At 49.5% G+C, this 23,037-nt stretch overlaps 1 protein-coding gene across 4 annotated transcripts in view; it reads left to right on the forward strand.

Annotated features, from left to right (window-relative positions):
• The first annotated feature begins 4,988 nt into the window (after nucleotides 1-4,988).
• Nucleotides 4,989-23,037, forward strand: part of PRRX1 (paired related homeobox 1) — an 84,373-nt gene continuing 66,324 nt past the window's right edge. For 3 of the 4 annotated variants that reach the window (XM_043568458.1, XM_043568456.1, XM_043568455.1), the window contains exon 1: nucleotides 8,906-12,372. In XM_043568458.1, the coding sequence (XP_043424393.1) occupies nucleotides 12,132-12,372 (241 nt within the window). In that variant the 5' untranslated portion in view covers nucleotides 8,906-12,131. Of the gene's footprint in view, nucleotides 5,007-8,905; nucleotides 12,373-23,037 lie in introns of those variants that run through there. The other variant, XM_043568459.1, reaches the window with a different exon arrangement.

Raw genomic sequence — 23,037 nt, forward strand, 5'->3', positions numbered from 1 at the left:
TGTGGGGCTCAAACCCATGAACTGTGAAATCATGAGCTGGAATCAGGAGTCAGATGCTTAGCCAACTGAGCCACCCAGGCATCCCTAGACAATAATTTTTTTTTTTTTTTGAGACTAAGAGACATTAGTCTCTTAAACAATGTAGAACAGAAAAAGTGAAATTGCAAATAATACTAGCTTCCATTTAACTTTATATATATAATTTTTTTTCCTTTAAATGGCTTCAGTTTGCTGTCTAGTTTCCTTTCATTTCACCTTGCAGGATTCCTGTGAGCATTTCTGGTAAAGCAGCTCTAGTTGTAATGAACTCCTTCAGCTTTTACTTGTCTGGAAATATCTTAATTTCTCCCTCACTTTTGAAGGACAGTTTTACCAGATATAGGATCCGTGGTTGGCAAGTTTTTTGTTTTTTATTTTTCCTTCAGGTGCTTTGGATATATTGACCCTCTGCCTTCTGGCCTCTAAAGCTGCTGATGAAAAAATCTGCTGATCATTGTAGTGAGGCTCCCTTGCACGTGATTAGTTGCTTCTCTTGGGCTGCTTCCAGATGATCTCTTTATCGTCGGCTTTTGAAAGTTTGATTATAACGTGTCCTGGAGTGAGTCTCTTTGAGTTCATCTTATTTGCACAGTGTTGAGCTTCTTAGGTGTTTCTATTCGTGTCTTTCCTCAAATATGGGAAGTTTTCGGCCATTATTTCTCCAGAAAATGTTCCCTGTGCCCCCTTCTCTTCTCCTAGAACTCGTATAACATGTAAAGGGCCTGCTCGATAGCAACCCACAGAGCACTTAGACTGTATTCACTTTGCTTCTATACTTTTTCTTTCTGTTCACATGTGATAATTTTCACCTTCCTACCTTTAGCTTTGTGGGTTTTTTTCCTCTGCTGGCTCAAATCTGCTTTTGAATTCCTTTAGTGAAGTTTTCATTTTAGGTATTGTGCTTTTCGGCTCCAGAATTTCTTTTTGGCTCCTTTTTATGTTTTCTATCTCTTTATTAGCATTTCCAATGTGCTCATATATCTTTTTTTTTTTTTTCTTTTAACTTTCTCCACATCTTCCTGTAAGTCTTTGAACATCCTTAAGGCAATGATGGTTTTAATGGCTTTTCTAGCAGATCTTCTATCAAATCTTTTTCAGGAACATTTTGTGTTCATCTATTTTTTTACTTTGAACAGGCCTCACTTTCTTGTTTCTTTGTATGCCCTGTGACTTTTTGTTGAAAGCCGGACATTCGAATCTAATTAATTGGTAATCCTGGAAATCAGATTCTTCCCCTTTCCCAAGGTTTCGGTTATTGCTTTTGTGTATTGTTTTTTTTATTGTTGCAGGCTCTCTGTTCACGGATCAGCCTGAGGTGCAAACTTAAGATCTTCTCAGGTCTTTCTTGAGCTTGCACTTTTCCTTGGGCATACATGGTCACTTTCTAATTTTCCCCACATAGGCAGTTGCTTTTGAATGTCCTCGTCTTTAAAAACTGTCTATCTCCCAAATGGGGGAAAAGAAAAATGAAGGGGGAGAAAGGGCACTGGCCACTTAAAACCCCTAGAAATCACTTTAGTTTGAGGGGAGGGGGCTTGCAACAATGCGGGGAGTGGAAAAATAATTGCCACCCGCCCTCTTTGTCTGCACCTCTGTGATCAGAAGCCACAACCAGCAATTAGAGCACAAATCCCTGATATTGGAGGATAGGGTCCAATAAACTGTGTGTAGCTGCTCTGAGAACATGTGCACAGCTTCCTGCCATGGGGCTGAGAAACTGACTGAAATTAACCTCAATTTACCATCCAAGCCTTACCCCTGGAAGTTTCAAGCCTTTAATAGACTCTGGAGTTTTAAATTAATTATATTAGACAGATTCTGCCAGTGCAATTGTTGCCTAGGTGGAGAGACAGTTTCTGGTGTTTCTGACTCCTCCAGTCTCCCAGAACCCTCTCTGCTTCCCAGTATTTATTTCCCTCCATGCCTCAGTCTAGATATTTTCTTCTGGTCTATTTTTCAGCTCATTAATTCTCTTTGGAACTGTGTCAAATATCCAGTTAAACTTATTTACTGGGCTTTCAAGTTCAGTCATCTTTTTCAGTGCTAGAAATTCTATTTAGTTTTTACAATTCTAGTGGTGAAATTCTCATCTTATATGTTCCTTTGGTTATATGAATTATTAATGTTTTTAATTTAAAGATTTATTTTTCTAATGTGTTTATTTATTTATTTTGAGAGAGAGAGAGAGAGAGTGCTAGCAGGGGTGAGGGGCAGAGAAAGAGGGAGAGAGAATCCTAAGCAGGCCCCATGCTCAGCACAGAGCCCAATGTGGGGCTTGATCCCACGACTGTGAGATCATGACCTGAGCTGAAATCAAGAGTCGGGCACTTAACTGACTCAACTACGCAGGGGCCCCTTAATTATTAATCTTTTAAGTCCACGCCTGCTTTCCCTAATACCTGGGCCACCTACTTCTGTTGTACGTGTCGTTTCTCTTGGTCTTGTCTCTTAATATGTCTGGTTTTGCTTCTCTGTTTTAGGATCAAATGCTGGACATTTTGTATGAAAATTACGGTGACTCTGGATGTGATATTTCTTCATAGAGGATTCAGCCTATCTTAAAGGACAACAGAGAGGCAAATCAGCTCAATTCATTTTGTGACTGAATTCAATGTTGGTAAGAGTCAGCCTACATCTAATTTGTTTTCTTTCTTAGGATATAGTTATCTAGATCTCCTAACAGAGAGCCTGAAGTGTTTCTCATGGATTCTCCTTGGTATGCCATGAACTTCAATTGTGATCTTCTTGGACCTTGTCAGGTTGCCAGAATCTCTGATCTGCTTTTTATTCACATTGCCTCTTAACCTTTGGCCTTGTGCAGCTTAACTGGCAACTACCTCGGGGCGGTTGGGGGGGAGAGCGATTGTGAATAGTGGTCTCATTTGTCTCAGTCTCCCTCCTTTATGAAATCTCAGCAATCCCAGATTCACATGTATCTTCCTTTAAGGTCATACAATTGATAAAGCTCTGCCCGGACTCAAGTCCTTCCCTCTTGTTGCTCTATGCCAAAAGGTGGCAGAGAACCCAAGGATAAAGAAAGAATGGATCAAGTTTGGTTTACCTCAGAAAGCATTCTTTCTGGAACATGATTACTTCCATGAGCCAACCCCTGAGTCCTGGTTGCCTTAGAAGCCCTCTGATATTTAGGGTGAAGACGACATAAGTAGTTCAGATTTTTCCAGTTGCTCTCCGAGGGAACAATGTTGGTCTGCTACAAACTACCATGTCATAGCCCAAAGTGGAAATGCTGAACTATTGCTGAGTATTTACTATTTGCCAGGCACTGTGATGGATCCTTACCTGTGTTGGCTCACATTTTTTAAGTAGTTCTTTGAATTGCTGAAGCTCGGACAGACTAAGTAACTTGCTCAAAATTTTTGAGAGGCAGAACCAAGGAACGTACCTCCACAGCCTCTAAAGCTCTACTCTCTCTGTCACGCTAGGCTCAAAATAGCCTGTCTGGTAATGGCTAAAGATTAATGGTCATTTGGTCCAAAAACAACATAAAATTGGATATCCGAGATTCTGTATACTAATTTTTAATGGAGAAACTACGATATCTGACAAATTAGAGCGCTCAATAAACCACACCCTTCAAATTTTGAAGGAAATGATTCAGACTTCTGGCTTAAAGAGCCGAAGATACTCACAAGAAAAATTTCAGAAAGAGGAAAGGATCAAAAGGTGAGTGTTTTTGTTTTGTTTGTTTTTTATCATGTATGTTGGGAGGGACGGTTCTGGTGTTTTAAATAGGAAGCTGGACACCAGGTTCCTGAAAAGCAAAGGTATGTATTGTGTAAGAGAGGTGAATAGTGACTTTAAGTGAATGGGTCCTGAGCTGCAAAGTGTTGAAATAATACATTATTTCAGACTTTAAAATTCAAAAATTCATAAATCCCGCTCTATCAATTCTTCCTTCTGTAGTGACGAAAATGAGACAAGAGTGTCAGGAAAATGTGACAACTAGAGGTATTGGTAGCTACAGCTGGCCTTATCTACAGTCATACCTTTTATATTAAGTTCTTCACACACCTGCTATCTCACGGTACCCTTTTGAGGTGAGCCAGAAAAAAAAAAAAATGTCGCCGAAATGTGTTGCTACTGTTTACTGTAAACTTAAAATAAGGCATGATAAAAAAATAGATATGATAAAAAATAGAAAAAAAAGAAGATAATATATATACACCTAACCTAACAAGTGTAACTGGCCAATAGAAGGCACAGCCAGTTTGTTTACGTATGGGCCACTGTTAGAGGCAGAGGGGACAACAGGAGAGGAGAAGAGAGAGCCCCGTCTGGGAGTAGGGGTTTGTGCAAGGGCTCCAAAGAAGAAAGCAGGTGGAGAATGGGCCGTGTTTGGCTCCAGATTTATGAAAGCAGCAAGCCAAAGAAGGTTATCCAAAGCGGCACACCCACTGGGTATGCTATAAATAAGCACTCAAGTCAGCTGAAGGGCCTTACGGGTTTCAAATCAGCCAAACTTAGCCGGGCCCAAAGCATTTTGTACCTATCCTGTACAAAGAGTCCACCTCACTTTTGCTTGGCTTAGAAACAGAGCTCCAGGGCCCAGAAGTTGGGGAGCCCGCAGAGGCAGCCAGCCAGCCTGGGACCTCAGCTCAGATGTCTCGTGCGGGGCCAAGAATCCAGCGAGCACGCAGGTTCTCTGGTTCTCAGAGTGTGATACAAAAACCCAGCAGGCTTTAGCTGTTCTGGCGCAGGAATGAAGGGTCAGCAATGGTTTCCCTGGCAGCGCTGTGTGCTGCTGCTTGCCTAGAACCCTTCCCGGTTTTCAGCTTCTTAGTCACATGCGTATGCCTGTCCTTAAAGGATTTTTCTAAAATAGGAAGATAGCAGGAATTTAGCCTCCTGTTTCTCAGTAGTGCCCGGAGCTACCTGAAGCCCCGGCCATCTGAGCCTAAGGGAAAGAGCAGAGGAAGGAATTTCACGTTTGTCGAATAACGACTATGGTAAGGCACTTTGCTTTTGTTTTCTTAATGTTCCCAATAGCCATGTGCGGTCCCTCTGAATTCGCCTGGCGAGAAGGGCTTGAGTTCCTCAGGAGAGAGAAGGTAGAGTACCTGCACATTCATATTTCCTCCGAGGGCATTTGGCAAGGCATCCTGACGAGTTGTTATGTTTTATGTCACGTGAACACTCTATAATAACCATAGCTATGCATTCGCATGTAATGTCGCCTGTTTGTTCGCTCCAGTATGACTTAGTCTTCAGTACCAATGCAACAATCACTTGGTGACTATCTGGTGACAGATTTGATGCCAGCTAGATAAAATAGGCCGACCTTAGTGACTGCCTGGATAAGCCAGAGTTGGTGTCAAAGAGGCAGGAATTTGGGGTAATTCCTTGGTTTCCTACTGGGGAAAGAGGAGAAGCATGGAACGACTAGGTCAGTTTAGTTTTGGACATGTTGAGTTTAAGGTTCCGGAATGAATGAATGAATGAATGTCAGCAAGAAGACAGCAATTTTTTCTTTCAGGGCTGACTATATGCTGAGCACTGTGTTAAATGGCTTGCATACATTCTCATTTAATGCTTGCAAATATATGCCGGTAGGGGCCATGATTAGCCCTATTGAAAAGATGAGTAAACTGAGGCATAGAGAATTAAGTAACTTGCTCAGTTTGCCCCAGGTGACCGTCAGTAGATGAGAAAGCTTAAGATTTAGATATTAGACTCACTGTCAAACAAGAGGCAGCTAGCACATGAAAATCTATGAGATCTTATAGTAACAACCTGTTTAATGGAAAGGACAGTGAAGACAAAAGGCAGGACTCCGGAGAATATTAATATTTAAGGAGTAAGCTAAAGCAAAGGAGTACTCTATGAAGACCAAGAAGTGCTCAGAGAAGCAGAGGGCCAGGATAAGAAATTTCAAAACGAGAGTGTTCGATACTGTCAATTACAGCTGAGGCACTTAACAAACTGAGGTCTGAGAATATTCATTGCACTTGCCAATGTGATTACAGATGATAGATATCTTTTTAAAAATTTTTAATGTGTATTTATTTTGGAGAGAGAGAGAGAGAGAGAGAGAGAGAGAGAGAGTGTGTGTGTGTGTGTGTGTGTGTGTGTGTGTGTGTGAGTGGGGGAGGGGCAGAGAGAGAGAGAGAGCACGCGCCTGCGCGCTCAAGTGTGGGAGACAGAGACCCCAAAGCAGCCTCCAGGCTCTGAGCTGTCAGCACAGAGCCCGACGCAGGGCTCGAACTCATGAACTGAGATCATGACCTGAGCCGAAGTCAGACGCTCAACCAACTGAGCCACCCAGGTGCCCCCAGATTACAGATATCTTTAGCTGAAGCTGGCCCAACGGTGCGTGCAAAGTTAGTATCCAGTGGTGAAATGGCCCCAGGGAATATATTGGGTCTCCCAGCCTGGAGTAGGATGGACACATTATCCATCTTATGGGTATGTGTTTTTAGTCCTATTTTGGAAATGTGTTTTTAGTCCTATTTTCTTTCATTCTTGCAAAATTTCAAAATAATTCAATAGGGCTATTGGATGGAGGTGGGTGTGGGTAGAGAGCATTCACCCAATGCATGGGATGTTCCTAAAATGCCACGTATGGTTATAAGAACCAGAATTGGGAGGGCAAAGGAGAGTTTCTTTCAAATCTGGCAGAGAGCCTTCTTCTCAGAAACATTAAAATATGACACCCCTGTGGAATCGATCTTGCATCTCATTTTCTTCCCCTGTTTCATCGCCTATGAATATATAATATATTAGATTGTCAACCAGGAGCAGGAGAACATTTCTACCCCCAAAGCGTATTATTTGCATGAGGGTGGTATTGTCTTGTTTATGTGTCGTGGGACCTGTGACCTGTCACATGTGATTACCACATCAGCTTATTAACACATCAGGGAGTGCAACTCCTGGTTCCCACCTCAGGGGGAGAAATGCTTAGGGTGGGGGACATTCTGCTAGCCAGATGAGGCAGTGTTCTGCCAGTTCCCCGTGCCAGGGAAACCCTGGACAGTGATCAGTACCAAACCTGCCTATGAATAGGACCACCCAAGGGCACGTGGCTAGAAACCAAACCTCCTTCCTACCATGGTCTGATCTCTCGTCATGTTTCCTTGCTAGTCCCAGCTTTGCTCCCACTTGCTTATGGAGGAATCCAGAAACAGGAGTTAGTTTTCAAACAGGGCGGGGCAGAAGGAAGGGTTGCAAAGGCGCGCTCAGATGCTGGAAGGATCATGTGGAAGAGGGTTCTGTTTAGCTGCATCACCCAGCGCTTCAGAATTTTAATAAAGATTGATGGATGGATGGAAGTCAAAGTGAAAGCCAAGGAAAGATCTACACGTGTTCAGAGATTGTGAGTTCGAAATGCTCTCCTTCCAAGTCTTCCCAAAAGGAAATCACAGGGGGAAAGCAAAGTAGTGATTAAGGAACTAAACAGGCCACAGCGTTCTCTGGGGCCTTCTAAATTCCCAGGCCAGGCCTGCTGCCTGCTTGCTGAGATGGGCATGTGCTCCCGGCCACAGCTTCCCTTCTTCTGACATCTTTCTGCCAGATGGTCCTTCTTGAATTCTAGAGGTGCTTGGCCCTTCTGATTCCTGCAACCTGAGCCCAGAGAACTTTGATCCACCAATTTTCCCCTCCCTCCACCCCTCTAGTGAACAAGGCCTGGCGCCTGGACAGCAAGGGGAGGCCAGGCTGCGACCTTGGGTGCTCTGGAAAGGCATTCTCCTGCCCACCTCTGTGTGCCTAAAAGAGAGCACCTGGCGGCGCTGGCTCTGAGGGTCCCAGAGAGCCTTCCCCGGCCTGGCCGGCTGGCGGCACGAACCCGTGCTTTTCACCATTTTACTTGGGCGAACTGCGCTCTCCAGTCAGTCTTGAGTCTCCCTGTAGGGTTATCCCGATGGCTTTTAATTACGATCCAGCAAATCCAGAATCTCAGCAAATTACAAATGTATGTAAACATAATCAGGATGTGGATCCAATCCACTAGCAATTGTTAATAGATAAAAAATGGGGGGGGGGGAGAAAAAAACTAAAAAGGTGTAAACAAGTAAAAAAAAAAAACCAATTCTGCAGGGTCTATGCCTCGGGGATTTGCTTTCTTGGGGATCCTGCCTGCTCCTTCTTCTAGCCCACCCTGCAGCCCCGACTCCCTGCAGTGATTTGGGGCGGAGGCTGGGGGATTCTGGGGCTTGACCCCTGCAACGGCGGCCTACGGGATGCCCTGGGAAGGAGCTGCCTTCGGGAGGGCTGAAGAGCGCCGCGAGCCTTTTCCTCTCCCGCGGCCTCCTCCGCAGGATTCCAGAAAAAGTGCTCTGCGTCTGCGAGACGGGGACCCTGCCTCCTGCCTGGAATCCCTGTCCCAACACTGGCATCTCTCTTTCCCAAGTTCCAGTTTCTGGACCCTGCCCCCACTCCCTCACCAAGGTCCTCAAAGGCCACCCCAATTGCTGGAGCAGGGCTCCCAGACTCGGGCCTCCGGAGCCCCTGCAGCGGCCGCTTCGCCAGCGCTGAGCGAGCCCCACGCAGGCGGCGGTATTCGAGCTCTCACTCCCGGAGACATTTTAGGGAAATGTTGTGCATCGAAACTTCTACATAATATAACATATATACACACATACACATATTTAGTCGGCAAATGTTAAGCAAATGTGTCTGATGTTTTTGTGGAAGCCGTTAGCATCCTCGTTGGTAGTGGTAGGACTGGTTGACATTATTACACGAATGACAAGTGGATGATGTTAAGGGAGTGCCTGATCCCTCCCGAGAACACGGGGGAGTAGAAGTGGAGACTTCCGACTCTGTTTCCAACGGCCCATCCCTGATCTCCCCCGTCGCTACCTCTCGGTCAGTAACCAGACCGCCCGACCGCATACCAGGGACAAGGCAACTTTCTCCGAAGGGCGATCTTCCTCGACTGACAGATCGCTGGGTCGGTCTCCAGGGGCAGCAGCACGTTCCGGGGGGCCGTCAGAAGCCCCACGGCCTCTTACCCAGCCCTTTGTCCCAAAGGGCAGTTCGGTCAGTGTCAGCACGGAAAGAAACGTGAAATTCAACTGTAAATGAGGGCGGAGAAGGCGGGAGAGGCCCGGGCCCGTTCCGGGTCTGAGCAGGCTAGGGGAGAGCGGGGGAGGCTGCCCCCGGCTGCGGGAACAAACCCAGCAGTGCCTCGCGCTCGGCGTGCGGGGAAGGGGGAGAGGGCCCCTCGGCCTTTCCCCCTAAGCTCATCCAGCAGGACGTCTGGGGGAAACCTCTGCGCGATCGAGTCGCGTCCGTTCGAGCGAGCGGGTGGCAGTGCCACGTGAGGCGCTCGGCCTGGGCTCCCAGAGGCTGCGGTGCTGGAAATCCCCGCGGAGGGCGTCCGGCGCGGCGCCCGCACTCGGTGCGGGCCCACCCGGGTGCGCGTCCGCCTCCCACCGGCGTCCCGCTAGCCCCGCCGCGCCGCTCGCACAGGCCCAGACGCGGACAGATGTTTACTGCTTGGAGTCCCGACCGCTGGGGAGACGCAGCGACCCGCGCGGCGCACCGCGCGGCGCTGGCGGGGCTTTGGGCTCCCGGTCGGGGGTGCGCGCGGGCCGGGTTGGGGCGGGGGAGGGCGAGGGGATGGAAATAGGAGGGGGCAGTGGGTGGACTAATGATGAAAAAGTCTCCTCCATCCCGGCTCCTTAATTAAATGCATGGAAAGAACCGAGGCGAGCACATCTGGTTTCAATCTGCAGCCCTTTGATGGCATCAAATGTTCTTTTCCCAGATCAGGGCTGGGAGTTCTGGGCTAACTATGGCCGTTTGGAGCCCAGAAAGCATTTACACACACTCGGACCCCTCTTTCTCTCCAGTAGAGCCTCTCGGCTATAGGAGGAGGAAAAAAAAAAGGGGGGGGGGGGAGTCTAGTAATCAAGGCAGTGGGAAAGTGTGTGTGTGTGTGTGTGTGTGTGTGTGTGTATTTGAAGAACATAAAATGCCACAAATAAGCACTTAATATTTTACTTACTCGTCATATAGTAACTCATTTCTAATGAGACTATTAAAGCTGTTACCAAATTCCAACAGGTCATGAAAAAAATGCCTCTGCACCTCTCTGTTCCTTGTCAAGTCAGGGCTCAGCAGACAGACGGCAGAGCATTATCCGTAGACTTGGGGGTTCCTCTCTCCCTCCGCGTCCTTCCTCTTACCCCCCCCCCCGCCCGCCCCCCGCCGCCCGCCCAGGCACCCGGGCCGGACCCTGAACTAAGCAGGAGCCTCGCCCGGCCGGCCGCTCGCTCCAGGAGTGCCCCTGCCTTCCGAGCATCTGGGCAACGCGACCCTCCCGGCTTAGCGTCGTCGCCTGGGGAAGCGACCTTGGCCGCACCAAAGAGGTTACGAAATTGGCCAGGGTGGGGGGAGGCGAGAGCAATTATGCTACACTCGCAGAGTCCTTTCCTCCGGCTAAATAAATATGTAAATTTCCCACTGCCCTGGCCCCGGGATTCCTAGCGGCGAGAGACTCGAACCGATTCGGCGCCTTCTAGATCTCCCCTAACCTGCCTTTGGTTCGCGGAAGAAGCGTGGGAGAGCCTCCCACTATTATCGCTCCTGTTAGTTTATTACATTATTTAAGAGGCTGTCTCTACGGAGCCAAACGTAGCTTTAATTTGCTTGCTCTCTCCTTCATTCTCTCTCAGACACTCCCCCACCCCCACTCCCAAAAACTGTTAGAACTGCAGGAAACGCTTAAAAAAAAAAAAAAAGGCAGAGAGAGAGAAGAAAATTTGATTGAGATAGTTGTGGATTTTTTTCCAACAAGTTTCCCCGCAGCTGTTATCAAAACATGCAAATGAGCTTTTCCAACAAGATCTTAAACAAATCTGGAGGAGTTAATGCCCAAGCAAAATAACAGTCCGTTTGAAGTGACTGTGGGTTTCAGTTTGTCTTTCCTCCCCGTGATACTATTGCAGGGGAATGATAATTAGACCTTTACTTAAAAAATCCAAAGGGGCTCTCTCGCTTTCTCTTCCCTCCCTTTTCGCTCCCTCCTCCCTCTCTGGCTCCCTCCCTCTCTCTTTCTCTCTTGCTCAGATGTTGGCAAAGGGGGTTTTCTTAATCAGACTGTTTTTTGGTCCGAGGGAAAGGAGGAAGAAGGAGATTGTGATGGAGAAAGGGGGTCTGTAAAACGTCAGGCACCGCACAAAGGCTTTGCCACGTAATTACAGGCTCCTATTAAGTCGAGATCTGCCCTCCCAGGGGTCTCCAATTTTCTTGTATTCCCTACAAAGCCTCCTCTGCATGCCAGTTTGTGCCTTTTGAAGTGCCAGAGAGCTTCTTGATCCAACTGAGAAGGAAAAAGGAGCTCAGCAAGAAGAGGGGGAGAGAGAGAAGGGAAAGGGGGGAAACCCACCACCACCCTCCTTCGGACTCTTGAAGCCCTTTTTTTTCTTCTTACGAAAAGTAAAGTGAGAATCCTGCTCTCCAATACATCTGCAAGACATCACCCTCTCCTCCTGAAACTTTAGTCACTCCTGAGAATCCACAGGAGTGCAGAGAGGGGGAACACGTTTTCTTGAAGATGTTTTAAAGCTGGAACAAGCCTTCTTCTGTTGGTGCTTGAACTCTTGCCTGGGAATAACTTTTTTAACCTTGAAAAAAAAAACCCACTTTGATTCTTCTCTCCCACCCCTTCTTCTCTCTTCTTCTGTTTGCCTAACTCCCCGCCCTGCTGGCCTCCCCTTTCCTTTCTCCCCCTTATTATTATTTTTAGTGTGTGCGTGTGGACGCTTTTGGAGAGCTGGAAGGAATTTTTTTTCTCCTGACTTGAACATAGGGTGACTTTTTAATTTTATTTTTTGGTGTGGATTATCTCCTTGGACCGCGCCGGACTTGGCCTCAGGAAAGCAACCGAGGCTGTCGAAGGCTGTTGGTGCAGAACTCTGCTCCGCAGAAGGGGGTCCCCCGCCCTCTTTCCAATTTTTTTTTTTTTGTCCTTCCCCTCCTTCTCTCTCTCTCTCTCTCTCTCACTCACTCTCTCTCCACTCCCCCCTCTCTCTTCCCCACTCGGCTCCTCTCCCCCCTCGCGCCCACAGCGTTTGGTGTTGATTCGAGCGGGAAGAGGGGGGTGGGTGGGATCGGAGGGGGAGACCATGACCTCCAGCTACGGGCACGTTCTGGAGCGGCAACCGGCGCTGGGCGGCCGCTTGGACAGCCCGGGCAACCTCGACACCCTGCAGGCGAAAAAGAACTTCTCCGTCAGTCACCTGCTAGACCTGGAGGAAGCCGGGGACATGGTGGCGGCGCAGGCGGACGAGAGCGTGGGCGAGGCCGGCCGGAGCCTACTGGAGTCGCCGGGACTCACCAGCGGCAGCGACACCCCGCAGCAGGACAGTGAGTGAGGGGCGCATGCCCGCGGGAGTGTGTGTCCGGGACGGGGTGGGGGTGGGGGGTTGGGGACGCTGGGGGTCCCGGCCGGGCGCCTGCAGCCCGCCAGGGCCAGGGGAGAGAGGGGGCGAGGAGAGGTGGTGGCAGTGGCCGGAGGAAGGGCCGGTCACAGACGGGGAGGAAAGGAGGGCTCTGCCGAGGGCGTAGCCCAGGCGGCCGCTGCAGGGAGAGGCCCCGAGGTCGGGGTCGGGGACTCTGCCCGCCGCCGACTGTCTCTGAAACCCACTGGGCCGCCCCTCAGTCCGGGGCGCGCGCGGCGACGCGGGGCAACCGGGCTGGCTGGGCAAGGGTCCCCAAGGGGTGTAAAGGCGGGGAGCCTGCCCTGTTCGGGAAGGCGGAAGGTTAAAGGCGCCGAACCGGGTCGGGGGGGCTCCTCCCAGGTCGCGAGCGCGGGTTCGAAGGCAGGCGGGGCAGAGGAGGAGGAGGGCAAGGCGCGCAGCGGCGACACCCGCGCGGCCCCCGCGCGCGGGGCTCCTGAGGCCGGGGCGTGCGGGAGGGGCCGCTTGGAGCGCCGAGACCCAGCGGCCCAGCCGCTCTCTGTGCCCGGCGGTGGCCGCCCTCCACCTGCGGTTGGGTTCGAGACCCCCGGCGGAATCAAAGGCCTGTGCCTGGGGAAGACTCGGCGAAGCAGAGGGAGTGTCCTTTGGGGTGAAACCCGAGCTCCCGGCCCGCACGGTCCCGCACCCGAGAGATGCGCAGGGGAAGCGCGGGCCCCAAAGCCGAGCCTAGTGTCACATTCGAGGAGCTCTCCCTATTGGCCCTAAGACCTCGAGAAAAGTCCCCGTACAGTCTCCCTTCCCCATCCTTCCCTACTGATACACCGCGTCTCCGTGGATATGTCGCTGGCCTCATTAACCATGCCTTAAAAGGTGACCCCAAACGTATCCCTACGTTCTGGGGTCTGTAACAGACCTGTCACCTGGCTCATCCCAGGTGACATGGGGCTTGATATTTCCTTTTTGAGATTTCAAGGGTCTCAACTTGGCTGGAAGTTTTTAAATGAAGCTAATTCCTTTCCGTGTCATTATTTATTTGGTCTTCAAATTGGGAACCTGTAGACACAGGAGACCCGCCGGCATTCCATGATTAAAAAAAAAAAAAAAAGCCAATATCAGACTCTCGGGAAATAGACAAAGCAAACAGGACCCAGAGACAGCTGGAAGCAAGGCCCGGGCAAAGGGCTGCAAAGAAGCAGGCGGCAGGGGAAGCCCCTTGCTCCGGCAGGCCGCCTGCCCCTCGCCCAGCTTCCTGGGTCCAGGCCTAGGATCCCCTCCGCGTTTTTCAGCCCAAATCGAACTGGGGTCGATCCACCCTACGTATTCCCAGAGGCAGAGGGCGACGGGGAGTTCAGGCTGATGGAAATGTGGCCTGCTCTGTTACTACAGAAAGAAGGCCAGCTCTGAGGAATGAACACCCGGTGTCCCCAAGTCCCGGGCAATGGCTGGGCACAGCGGCGGAGGCTCTCTTGAAGATATTGGAGCCTGGAAGGGGTGGAAGGGAGGGGGGTTGCTCGCGCTGCACGCGTCCGCAGCAGGAGTTAATTGCTGGAGTACACACTTGGAGCTCCAAGAGAAAGCGCGGCGGAATGTGATTGTTTTTTAAACGTTTCGCTAGGGAAAATTTAAATATGCAAAGCACAGGGAGACTAGGCTGCCGAATCGCCCAGCTTCTCTGATTCCGCACCTTCCGCGGTTCTCCTTTCGCCCTGGTTAATTATTAATCGCCACATTTATCGCTGTTCGGAGAACTGGAGGCTGGACCCACAACCGAAAACACGGTCGTGAAGAAACGGCTGCGTGAAAAGACCAGGATGGGGCGGGCGAGACCAACCAGTGTGGCTTGACCCCTAAAACAAGCAGAGGGATGTGAAAAACAGGCCCAAGGCCGGTGGTCACAGCGAGTCCGGGGCCCGCGTCGGCCTCGATGGGCGCCGGATACAAGACGGCTGGAGGGCTGCCGAGGGAACGCCACGAGAAGGGAGCTCGGGTTCCTGGTGGCCTCCTGGTGTGAATGGAACGACTCTGGACTGGGGAGGCCGCCTGGGAAACGCCTGAGGTGTAGGTGGCGCGCGGTGGTGGCTCCTGTGAGACCCAGACCTGGCGTGGCCAGAGGTCGCGCTGCGCACGTGGCGTCCGCCGTGGTGCGGAAGGACACAAAAAGGGCAGCGGGCGAAGTTGGGGACCGTGTGTCCGGAGGGAAGGGGATGCGAACTTCGGGAACCCGCCCCCTTGATTCTTGAACGCATCTCTGAGTTTCAAGGAGTAACGACAGGCCTGGTGGGGAGTGGGCCCCCGAGAGGAAACTGAGGCTCGGGTGCCAGCCAAAGAGAGGCTGTTTAAGGAAGGATGGTGGACAGACGGTTCTGGAAGAAGGTAGCAGAAATGCAGACCGCGCTGATGGGGACAAAGTGACCGACACTTGGGGCTAAAAAGTAGCAGAGAAATACAACAAGGCCTGGCTTTCTGGAGATGACTGGGGCCTATTCTTCCAACAAACAGTTGTTGCTTTTAGAAGCCCTGTTTCCTCAACCTCCTCACTCATCTCTGAGATGAGAATAGGAAGGTCTGGTGAGTGGGGTGCTAGTGTTCAGGAGGACCCTTGTCCTCAGTCCTTGGGTCCGCCATCAGGGGTCTCGAAGGAAGCTGTCGTGAGCTGCTGGAGTCGGGCCCCCCACTGGGCCCTGCTGGGCTTCCAGTGGGCAGTGGACAGTGAGGCTCCCAGGGCGAGTCAGAGAAGAGAGGTGTCTTCAGGCAGACGACTAAAGCTGGGCTCTGGAGCCTGAAAGGGACGGAGAATGACCCCAAGAATCAGGTGCCCCTTGCAGCCTGCTGGCAGTCTACCCCAAAGTGGGAAGCCATAATCTTCAGAGGGATGGGGCACGTGTAGAAGACCCGGGTTTACTCTCTCAGTGACATAGAAACCTGTTCTTCCTAAATATTCTTTTCAGCTCCCGTTAGTAAAAAAGGTTTCATTTACAACGATATTGCAAATTCTCCAGTTATAACCTGGGCCGACCTTAGTAAGACCTCACTGATCTCTGTCACTCCTCAGCACAATTCTGTTTCCTCCTCGGTTGATATTCATTGCACTTTCTTCTCTGTAGAATGATTTCTTTTCCCTCTTACTGATTTCCCCAGCCCAGTAAATTTCTCAGACTTCTGGGTTCAAACGCCTCAAGTGTTAAAGAAATGGTTCTTTAACAGTTAGGAATCCAGTGGCTAATGGGGCAGTGTGGAGTGTGAAGGGGGTGGAACAGGGGAAGCCAGGGAGAGGAAAGAGGAACAGGTCATAAAAATAGGCAGACCTACTCCTAGGACCACGGTGCATCCCGCTGTCATTTCTTAATCTGAACTTCTGCAAACTCTTAAAAAAAAAAAAAAAGCGCCTGCCTTCCACGTTCCCAACCTCTAAATTAGTGAAACCAGATTGTCCTAATAAGACCTTTTGTTGGAAACACATGTAGTCATAAAAAGGTAGACGGAAAGTCAATTAGACACGCGTGCACACACGCACACAGTCCCAAGCCGGTGCTAAGTGTGCACCGGGCGCAGCTGGGCCCCGGGCCTCGGCGGGATGCAAATGCAGAACAGCGGCGCGGGAAATCGATTTGTCACAAAGGGAGAGGTGTAAACGCGGCGCGAAGGAGTCGCCGGCCACACTCCCTGGGCCCAGCTCCGCCGGCTCCTCCCCGCACGAGGTACGCCCAGGGGAGCGGGAATGTTCTCTAGGGTGCTCCCTAGTTGGAATTCACATCAGAATATCAATTTCCCTGGAGTTTCAGCATTTGTAACGCCCAGGGCGCCAGAAATTTTTGCGGCACCACCCTGGGGCCCTGGAGCCGGTGCTGGCACTCTGAATTTGGGCCTCAGTGATCTTGATTCAAAGAGGAGCCAAGGAAATATATAATTTTAAAGGTAGCCTGGAGATTTTTTTCTCTTTATAGGAGGCAGTGAAATCCAGAATCAAGACAGGTCACGGAGCCCCTATGGTCGCAAGTCAAGTCCAGAGGAGAGGTGGCAAATCCTGTTTATCTGACAGGCAGGAGCAGGGCGCTGGATGGCCTCCTTCTCTTAATATTTTGGAGAATTTGACAGTCTGGTGACTTTCACCCGCCCTGGGGAGAAGGGCAGCCCGGAGTGCGAAGGTCAGGGATCCGGGCCCGTACAGTCCGAGGCCGCACACTGCCAATACTCGCCAGGTCTCCAGACCCCCCCGACTGTAGAAGACAGTGAGCGAGTGTCTCCACCATTCATTTATCTGACGAAGCCCTTTCCAAGACTCCCGAGCGCCTCTGCCGCATCTTAGGCGTCAGGCACCCGTGCATTTTGCCATGGTGAACTTTAGGGTCCCCCGCATACTTAGATTAGACCGGGGGTCGCAAGGGGCCCAGCAGCTCCTTCGTCTTCCCAGCGGCGTCATTTTAGATTTTACAACACGAGTCAATAAACCATCTCCAAACGAACAAGGTGTCACATACGCTCCCCTGCCCTGCGGGGGGTGGGGAACCCCAGCAACTTCAGAACCACAGATACCTTCCTACTGGCTCCGATAAACTGAGATCCGGGTCTTGGACTGCGCGCCCGGCCAGCAGCCACCTCGGAGACCTTTTTTCACTTTTAAATGGCATCTGTAGATTTCAACTAGAGGTCAGTTTGATTTTTATTTTTTTTTTAATGCGTTTCTTTCACAATCCCTCCCCTCTACCCTGCTTACCTGCTCCCTCCTTCAGCGGGACCGCCACCCCAGCTGACCGCTAGCCCAGAGAGAACTCGGCTTCTTCGCAGGCGCATCGGGGACTAGGGTAACGGGATGTCGCAGATCTCTGCGAGCTTGTGCGCGCAAGGCGATCCCCGCGTGCCTCCTGTCCGTGGCGGTTCTAAGGTCATATATTTATTTTTTAGTCTTTGAGAGATGGAACTAGATAGAAGAAGCGCTAGGAGGTACTTTTTTTTTTTTTTTAAATAGGGCGAGTAGTGTTTATAGAAAAGGAGATAAGTCTTGAGTTTTGCTTCTCCCCCCAAGGGGTAGAAGGGGGTACCCCCCCAAGGGGTAGAAGAGTTTCTTGGGGAAGAACTCCACCCGGAAAAAAAAAGTAAAACTTGGGGGTTCAGCATCCTCTATTCAAGCCAATTCGTAAGGTCAACCAACAGGATTCTTGGAGTATTCCTCTGAGCTAGAGATTAGACATTTACAGGAACTACTTGGATAAGGTCTAACTTCCTGTGTCCACTTGGTGTCCAAACATTTACAGAACTACCTGTGAGTGCACACCATTGTAATCTGGGTGCTCTGCGGTGGAATTCGGTTTTAATTTAACTCAGACCGAGTACCACCCCAAACGGTTTCCCTTCAACTCCCTTTTCAACAATACAGAGAGGATGTCTATGTCAACAGCATTAATGTTTATCCACAAGAATTTGGATTCTTGTAATTTCCACCAGCTTCAGGAGCAGGCTAACAACACTCAATTAAAATCTATCTCAAACAGTAATAACAATATCAACAAACTGCCACGACCTTCTTTTCTCTAAATGCTGTTTCTTATTAAATCAGGAAATGCAGAAATGCATTGCCAAGACATCTGAGGAAGGGACAGTCATCGGTGTTCGGGGTCTGCGGGTTTGCTTTCCACCTGTAGAAGTTGTTGAGTAAGATGTCTCCACCGTAGTCTGAATATTAGTAGATTCTTGGCGTGGTCATTTTGTCTAATATAGTGAGGCAGCCTGGAGGAAGTAGTTGTACAGAAAATTAGGAACTACCAATTTTAGCTTTAGACTTAACAAAAAATCACTACATTTCACTTGCCCTGGAACCACTTTTCTTGAAAAAATATCTAGGAAGCTGATTACAGGGACGATCGTCACTTTAAGGGTGGGGTGGGGAACAAAGACACAACCAGTGGTTGGTGAAGGAAATTTTATGAAAGAAAATAAACTTGTCAGAACAAATCAATCACACACATACACGAGTGACTTCTCAGAAGAGCCCAGGGACAATCGGAATCTTAAGGGTTCTGCGCCCCGCAGTTCTCAGATACAGGAAGAGAGTCATGACCAGAAATCAGTCCTCGGGTACTGGATGTCCCAGCCTCTTTGCTGCACCACGTAACGAGGGAGCTCTAATTCCCAAGATCTCTGAGGCTTATTTTTGCCGTTATCGATACCCCCAGACTCAGCTTCAAATGAGGAACGAATCTGAAAAATGCATCTTAATTTGAATCCTCACGATTCGCGTTATTAGAAAGGACAAGGATAGGTCCTCCAGTTGCTGTTTCGTCTGCTTGGAGCTGTTTGCAAGCGACTGGGAATTTTCTTAACGGGCGGGCGAGGAGACACCATTCGGGAAACTTCTCTGCAAGAATGGAGATCGCACCCGGCCTGAACAGCAGGCTCTCCATTTGGGGGGGGGGGGGGCGGTGGAGGAGGGAGTTGATAGAGCAGAGAAATTAGATTTTAACTTTCGAAACAGAGCTTGACAATGGCTTAGATTTTCTTGCTCTTCATCTGGGCCGGAACAAAGATGCAAACACCCCCACCCCACCGCCGCCCTCGCCTTCCCAGTTCCCAGGGCGGCGAGGCGGCTGCCCTGGGCGCCGCGGGATGTACCCGCGAGCCTGCTTGCCTTCTCCGGCCGAAAGGAGGCGCATTCCCCCCGGGGCCGGGGCGGGACGGGCCTTGCCTTCCAAAATCCTTGGACTTTGGCAGCAGAGCGACCAGCTGGAAGACCCGTCTACGCAAGTAGCAACAGATAGGAAATGTCTGTGTCACGAAGACACTCCAGGGACTGCATAAATGTATGCCATACACGCGTGTTCACAGAAACACGGAGTTAGCTGGTAGGAGTTCTGCCTTTCTTGCCTTTGACATGAGGGTGGTCAGGATTCCAGGAAGGGGGAGGAAGGTGGGGGGGACTAGATGCCCCTGGTCAGCGGGTGCTAGGGATGGAGGCTGGGAAGGAGAGGCTTTGTCTCCGTGGAGGCGGGTGAGATGCTTCTGCACATCAACTCCAGGTGCTTAAAGAAACCTGGGCAGATGGGAGAGCGAGAGCGGGAGGGCTGGCGTGTTAGGGAGGGGCTGCCGAGCTGTGACACACACCCTCACTGTACCCCAGTCTTCACGCAGGACAGACACTGGCCACCCTAGAGTCAGGCCCTGGGGTTAGCGGAACCCTCTTTCCCTCAAGGGAAGAACAACAGCTACCCCAAGTCTTGTGTGTATGTGTGTGTGTGTGTGTGTGTGTGTGTGTCCCCAGATCTGACCCCTGGCTTCCCCTCATCCTCCCTTTTTAGGCAAATGGCTTACAGGACATTTGAGGAAGATTCTTAACCCCCTTCTGTAAATCTTGGGTTTTTCTACTGGGCTCCCTACCACACCCTGAACTTGGAGGTCAACAAGGCAAGGCAGCAGTGGGAGCAAGGAACGAACGGGCAGAAAGAATACTTTGTCTTCTCAGCAGAGGTGGTGGTTCACACATAGCTTCCAAGATAATCGGAGCTTGGGTGTTCACTAGAAGCAAAAGTGCCAGGCCAGGGCCGCAAGGGAAATTGCTTTCCCACAAACGTTTGTCTGAGAGTAAGAACATTCACCCTATTCACTTAATTACTCATCATCAGTCATGTCATTATATTTTTAAGGACCTCACGGTGCTGGAAGGTGCTGTGGTTATAAATAAGCATAAAAACAGATGGGCGCTCTCCCAGCACTCGAAATGTATATGGGGAGGCCAAATCTTTTCAAAGAGGATTCAGATATACAACTTAAAGGCCAAGGGGCCCAACTCAATCAAAGTTTGAGCCAGGACATGCTAAGTTTAATCAGCTTGACTCTGGGGCAAACTGAAAGGCCTCTCCAGCACTTGGGATTTTTACAGACAAGCCCATTTTCTCCAATCTCCATTGTATTTATCCACACAGATTCATGCTAGGGTGCAAAGGGCTTGGTGGAGTTGGCCTGGGCCTCGTGGGGGGTAGGGGAATCAGTGTCCAGCCTCCTGCCCTCGTCAGCCATCCTTTCTTTTCATGCCCTGTGCCCCGACTGGCTGCCCAAGGTATGTGTGCTGCCCAGAAGACTCCTGCCTGGAAATCCCCTAAATGCTGCTTTCTAGAATCCACAGAAAAGGAGAGGGTCTGTTGAGGTCAATGGTTGATAACATAGCCAAGCATTTTCATGTATTTTTTCTCTCTGATATTTCATTTTATACTAGCGTACTTAGAGACTTCTCGGGAATAGAGGTTTGGGGAACTGGTTGCTGTTTTGTTTCTTTTTTCAGGTGATTCATAAATATATGAAGTCGAATCTTCCAGTGGAAATAGGTATTGAATCTCAACTTTTATGCCTGGGCATTGACATATTGTCATCAATCCAGACTGGGAAGTGACACTAAATAATTGTGTACATCGTGACTTTTCTTTCATTTTCCACCAGGGCTACTGTCCCAAATACCTGTCTGGGTCACAGTAGTCCCATACCACTGGGACAGCTGCTAAACTGTTGCCTGGGCTCAGGGAATGCTTAAGTGAAGGGGTGACCTCCCCATCTTTAGTGGGTCCCCCGTTCTAATCCAGCTCAAGCACTGGGCCCCCTCTACTTCCCTTCCCACTTTATACTGTTTGCCTGGGAGATCGCCCCCAGGCTCACCATTTCAGCATAGGTCTGCATACTAATGACTCCCAGGTTAAGGCTTCAGGGCCCCCCTTGGAACTGCACATCCATATAGGTAGTGCCCTGTTCAACTGATTTCCACGTGAACATCACAGAACAACAAAACATGACACTATGGCGCTCCCTTTCCCCAGTCGATCCCCTTTTAGCTTTTCCTGTGTTTCTGCATCACAACCCAGGATGCAAACCTCAGAAATTACAGGCTCACCCTGACTCCTTCCTTTCCACCTCTGGCCAATCCATGTCGGGATCTGAGCAAGTTTACCTTCTAAAATCACCCGTGCCTTCTGGATTTCCATCCAGGTCCCAGCAGCCTGCCCATTCACTGTAGATCAGAACTGTTCCCCTACTTTTCCCTAGCGTGCTAGTTAGGCTGGGACATTTCGCACGTCCTCTAGTCTCCTTCCTGCTTCTCTCACTTCTGATGAGATGTCCTTTCTCTGCACCTCTCTTTGCAAACCCACCTGTGCTCCCTTGCAAGGTTCTGCTCCCATCTCCCCTCCTTGAGACTCTTTCCTTGATCTGCTTCCTTTTGGCCTGAGTGAACCCCTTTCCTCCACGCTTCCGGTAGAAGTGATTGGCACTTTTACAAGTATTGCTTAATTATTTTCTAAATGAGCTATGATTGTTAATTTACCCTGAGGATTTTCTTAAGATTAGAGAGTTTTGTAGGGAGGTGGGGAGGCATATTCCATAGTGTATATAGCAAAGCTGTGTAAGTAAATAGATTTCTTTTCTTTTCTTTTCTTTTCTTTTCTTTTTCTTTTCTTTTCTTTTCTTTCTTTCTTTTGTTCTTTCTTTCTTTCTTTCTTTCTTTTTTGTATAGTGTGGTTCTGCTGGTTTTACACTCTCTAGCTGAGAGTAATATTTTAGAAATAAAGCATGGTGGCTCAGTCTGGTTAAGCACCCAACTTCAGCTCAGGTCATGATCTTATGGTTTGTTAGTTCAAGCCTTGCATGGGGCTCTGCACAGACAGTGTGGAGTCTACTGGGATACTCTCTTTCTCTCTCCCCCCTCTCTCTTCTCTTCCCCCACTCACTCTCTCTCACTCGCTCTCAAAAAAACCCTAAAATACATATATATATATATGTATATATATATACATACATATATATGCACATACATATATGCATATATATACACATACATATATGCATATATATATACACATACATATACATATGCATATATATAGGCATAACACCAACGTGCAATTCATGCTCATTTTAGAAACTGTTCTATTGTACACTAAAAAGTTTAAATGGGAAAATAAAGTCACCCATGTTTCACCACCCTGAGGTAGACACAGTTCATAGTTTGGTGTTGAAATATTTCCTTTCTATTTTTTACACAATTTTGTATTAATGTCATCCATTACTGATTTTTCTTAAACCAACGGAGCAGTTTTGTTTTCCGTTGAGAGAGAGAGTAGGGGAGGGGCAGAGGGAGAGGGAGAGAGAGAGAGAGAGAGAGAGAGAGAGAGAATCCCTAGCAGGCTCCAAGCCCCGCATGAAGCCAGATGCAGGGCTCCATCCCATGGCCCTGAAATCATGACCTGAACCAAAATCAAGAGCCGGAGGCCTAACCAACTGAGCCGCCCAGGCGCCCCAACAGAAGAATTTTTACTCTCATTTTCAAAGATTGTGTTTCCCCCACATTCAGAACATACACAAACATATAACCCACTTGCTCTCATCAGAAAAATTCAACCAGCACACGCACAACAAACAGCAACTCCTCAAGGATTGTGGGAACCCTGATGTCACAGTCATTTCCCAGAATCCTCAGGTGCCATTGGGTCCATTTCCATCCAGCAGTGAGGACCTTCAGAGTAAACAGTTGCTGTTTCTTTTCTGCCTGTTCTAGCGGGGAACCTTCCCTAGACATGAGCACATGTCTCCTTTTAAAATTGGAAAAGCCGGCATAGTAGTTAAAGGACATTCTGGGACC

Source organism: Prionailurus bengalensis, chromosome E4, assembly GCF_016509475.1.
Source record: "Prionailurus bengalensis isolate Pbe53 chromosome E4, Fcat_Pben_1.1_paternal_pri, whole genome shotgun sequence".
NCBI lineage: Eukaryota > Metazoa > Chordata > Mammalia > Carnivora > Felidae > Prionailurus > Prionailurus bengalensis.